The 3,930-nt window shown below is 33.7% G+C and overlaps 1 protein-coding gene across 4 annotated transcripts in view; it reads left to right on the top strand.

The window, feature by feature from the left end:
• Positions 1–1,499: 1,499 nt before the first annotated feature.
• LOC134238725 (mucin-2-like) overlaps positions 1,500–3,930 on the top strand; it is a 74,713-nt gene continuing 72,282 nt past the window's right edge. For all 4 annotated transcript variants that reach the window (XM_062720845.1, XM_062720844.1, XM_062720843.1 and 1 more), the window contains exons 1-2: positions 1,500–1,648; positions 1,817–1,898. In XM_062720845.1, the coding sequence (XP_062576829.1) occupies positions 1,829–1,898 (70 nt within the window). In that variant the 5' untranslated portion in view covers positions 1,500–1,648; positions 1,817–1,828. The remainder of the gene's footprint in view (positions 1,649–1,816; positions 1,899–3,930) is intronic.

The following is a 3,930-nucleotide window of genomic DNA, read 5'->3' as shown; positions in this document are numbered from 1 at the left end:
ATATCGTTTAATTTTTGGAATTGTCCTTCTGTGATTGTTAAAGCCATTAAACTTTTTTTTTTGAATAAAAAAAAAAGAAACTTAAAGTGAAACCGTCAAGGTAATTCAACTGTGCCAAAGCCCTAAAACAAATATTTTTGTTTTCGAATGCCTATAGGATCATCTGGAGTGTAGACTTAAAAAACACAAAATGTCCGTTTGCACGCTTCATATACATGTAAGTAGCAGGTTAGGTACAATTTGTAGCATTACATACATGATCTTGCCCCGTGGGGATCCGGGTTAGAATAGGTCCTCAGTACCCCCTTGCTTGTCGTAAAAGGCGGTCCTTCGGATGAGACCGTATAAACCTGCTCAAAGGCCGTAAGTGCCGAGCATACGCCTAAATTTGCAGCCCTTCACCGGCAATGGTGACGTCTCCATATCAGTGAAATATATTTTAGAGAGGGACGTTAAACAGTACACAATCAATCAATATTACATAATCTTTCATTCCTTTATTTGGTTCTTCTGGTAGAAAATATTATATATACAACAAACAGAAGTCCAAGTAAAGTCAAACAAAAGAAAATTGCATTAATAAACTATATTTTTCAGTTTATCTGGAAATAACCATCTCATAACATACTATCACCACAATTCAGATACTGTGAAATTACAAAATTTAAATTTTCGTGGGGTGTATTTTTTGTTGTTTCGAGATATGGAGAGAACATCAAATTTATGTTAAGTTGAAGTGACACATCGACTATATTTTTTTAGTATCTAGTCTTGTTATCCCGAATACAAGGATATCTCGGAAGTTTTTCCAATCAGTCCAAATGAGTTCGAGATTAGATATTTGACAGTATTAACCAGTGCCATAAGCGAGAAAATTTGACAATATTTATATTTTGACACCTTTTTTTCAGTTCCCAGCAAACTGATGGGCAGAATTTTATATATGATGTAAATGCATGCATTTCATTTTGCTTGGCTGTGAAGATGATATCCTTATTAACAGCTTATCTACATCCAATACAGTAATGAAACTTCAATTATTTATTTAAAAAACGATAATGACATATTTTGATGAGATTTAAAATTCAATTAAAAAATCTCACGCTTTTCAAAAAAGGAAAGCATGCATAAAATCACATATAGTGTCGTCTGTATACAGTCATTGAAAATCCTTCTGGCGTAAAAAGTAAACATGCATGTTGTAGGGAACTCGGTCCCCTTTCTTCACTCTTGTTGCAAGAGTTATGATGAGATAAAATGTGCGGTTGCTGTGCTTCTTAAGAACTTCTCAAAAATATTTATTATTCATGTGTAGCATGATTCGATACGACTATTTTCAAAGATTTCCGCACAATTTATCTTGAAGCTCTCCAATTTTTTACCTACATAGAAAATATTTAAACCTGATGCTAAAGTCAATGACATTACTTTCGTCAATGGTGCTTTTTCATTCTATGCACCATTGCTCCGGAAAAGGGTTGACGTGGCTAATGTTTGCTATTCAGTCCTTGGTTAAAATGGTTAACACCCACTGTTATTTCGTTATACCCCCATGTAGAAATGCATCAGGTAGAGGCAGGAAATATTAACATGGACATATTATTTACCTAAATTTGTCGTCTGTTATCTGATAAACGTCACAAAATCTGTAAGTAATACTGTATTATAACATTTCATTCCTGCATTAAACATAAAGCTGAACATTAAATTGACAATAACTTTAATATCTTTTTTTAAATACACAACAATGTTTGTCTCTGTAAATACCTTGAATCTATTTATATAAATGATATGACAGAATGTGTATAATTTATAGGTAAAACGCGGGATGGCGATGAGTCCCTTCGGCATCCTTCTATTAACCAGCTTGTTGAATGAATGGAAATTGAGCAAAGGAGGTAAAGAAAATTCATTACAGAAATATGGATTAATGCACTCTTTCAGCTTTATAGGAAATCAAAACTCATTTTTGTTAAATTAATGAAATAGAACAATGTCTATGCAAAGATCTTTAGTACGATGGCGTATTCGTGCCATTTTAACAATGTAGAAATTTTTTATTAAATCGTACAAACGATTTACTAAATCGTACAAACGATTTATTAAATCGTACAAACGATTTATTAAATCGTACAAACGATTTACTAAATCGTACAAACGATTTATTAAATCGTACAAACGATTTATTAAATCGTACAAACGATTTACTAAATCGTACAAACGATTTAAAAAAATATTTCTACATTGTTTAAATGGCACGAATACGCTGTCGTACTTTAGCCATGAAGGAATTAAATATTTAGTCTGAAAAAAGTTATTAACTATTCAGTATTCATAATGCCCTTGTAAGAATTTTTTTCAATGCTTATATATCACAGGTATCTCCTTCATAAATATCACAGGAAAAACTTATTCTAATATTAGTACAATATCACTGCGGATAAATTTGACTCAGACAGTTGTTGAAAATGAAAGGGCAAGAGGGAATTATGGATTATTTAGGTAGAATAAGGAATAGAATTCAACATTAGATAATAATATCATCAATGAAAAATTTAATATTTAGAATATCCGTAAAATTTGAATTTCTAAAAAAAACTTAAATGCAAGTCACAGAACTTTCACCCAAATTATGCCATTTTCGAAATCAAAAGACTCTGCTTGTTCGAATGCGCTATAGAATACATGAAAATGCATATCATGGGGCGCAGCTTAAAGAGGGGTCGCACATTTAACAATTTTGGAAAAGGTACTCTTGCTCATCATAAATCTTTGATTAATATCACATAATTATGTGGATTTCAAAGCAGTATATAATCATTGAACAAGAGACCCAGTGGCCACATCGCTCACATGAGCTAATAGCTAGGTAAAAGCAAAAATCAACTCGGTATTGTTTAAATATTCTATAAAATGGGTTCGAGGGAGGAGGGGGGATTTGAACAAACTTAAATATACACTTCCTAAGAATGCTTTTGAATTAATATATGGCTTTGTTGTTTATTGTTATTATCCACTTTAATGATGCGTTTGAATTTATTTGAACTCGGATACCCAATTTTGGCCCCAATCTACCCCCGGGGGTCGCGATTTGAACAAATTTGAATCTAGACTATCCGAGGATGCATATAACTATTACTAATCACAACTTTGCTGTTTTCAAGAAGAAGATTTTTAAAAGATTTTTTTCATGTAATCCTACTTTGATCACCCAAGATGACCCAACCCTTGCCCAAGGGGTCATGATTTGAACAAATTTGAAAAGAGTTTTCCTTTATATTCCTATATAAAACCTTGATCAGCCATTGTGGCCCCGCCCTAACCCCGGGGGTCATGATTTGAATAAAGTTAACTTGAATCTACACTACATGAGGATGCATTCACATGAGTTTCATCTTTCCTGGCTCAATCGTTCTTGAGAAGAATTTTTGTTTTAAATACCATTAATTTTTTATTAATTCATAATTATCTCCCTTGGAATAGGACTTGGCCCCTCATTTGAACAAACTTGACTTCCCTTCACCCAAGGATACTTTGTGGTAAGTTTGGTTGAAATTGGCCCAGTGGTTCTTGAGAAGATGAAAAAAGGTGAAAAGTTTACAACGACGACAACTACAACGACGACAGACAACGGACAAAATTTGATCAGAAAAAGCTCACTTAAGCCTTCGGCTCAGGTGGGCTTAAAACGAAAACACGTTTCTAGTCAAAGACATGTTTGAATTTAAGTTACTGATATATGAAGATTTACTTTTACATACCTTTTTTAGTCGTCCGATTGGTTAAGTGATTCGTGTTGCAAGGAGTTGATCCTTATGTAGCGGGTTCCAATGCTACTGTTGGACGCGGAGACCGGTCATTTGAATGGGGTACCGGTATAAAAACCGAGGTCCTGTGTCGCAGTAGGTGCTAGCACCATTCTCTAACCAG

Source organism: Saccostrea cucullata, unplaced genomic scaffold (assembly GCF_032062105.1).
Source record: "Saccostrea cucullata isolate Sc308-1 unplaced genomic scaffold, CSIRO_AGI_Scuc_v1 ctg163, whole genome shotgun sequence".
Lineage (NCBI taxonomy): Eukaryota > Metazoa > Mollusca > Bivalvia > Ostreida > Ostreidae > Saccostrea > Saccostrea cuccullata.
Note: the sequence above shows the minus strand (reverse complement) of the source record. Positions and strands in the feature narration are given on the sequence as shown.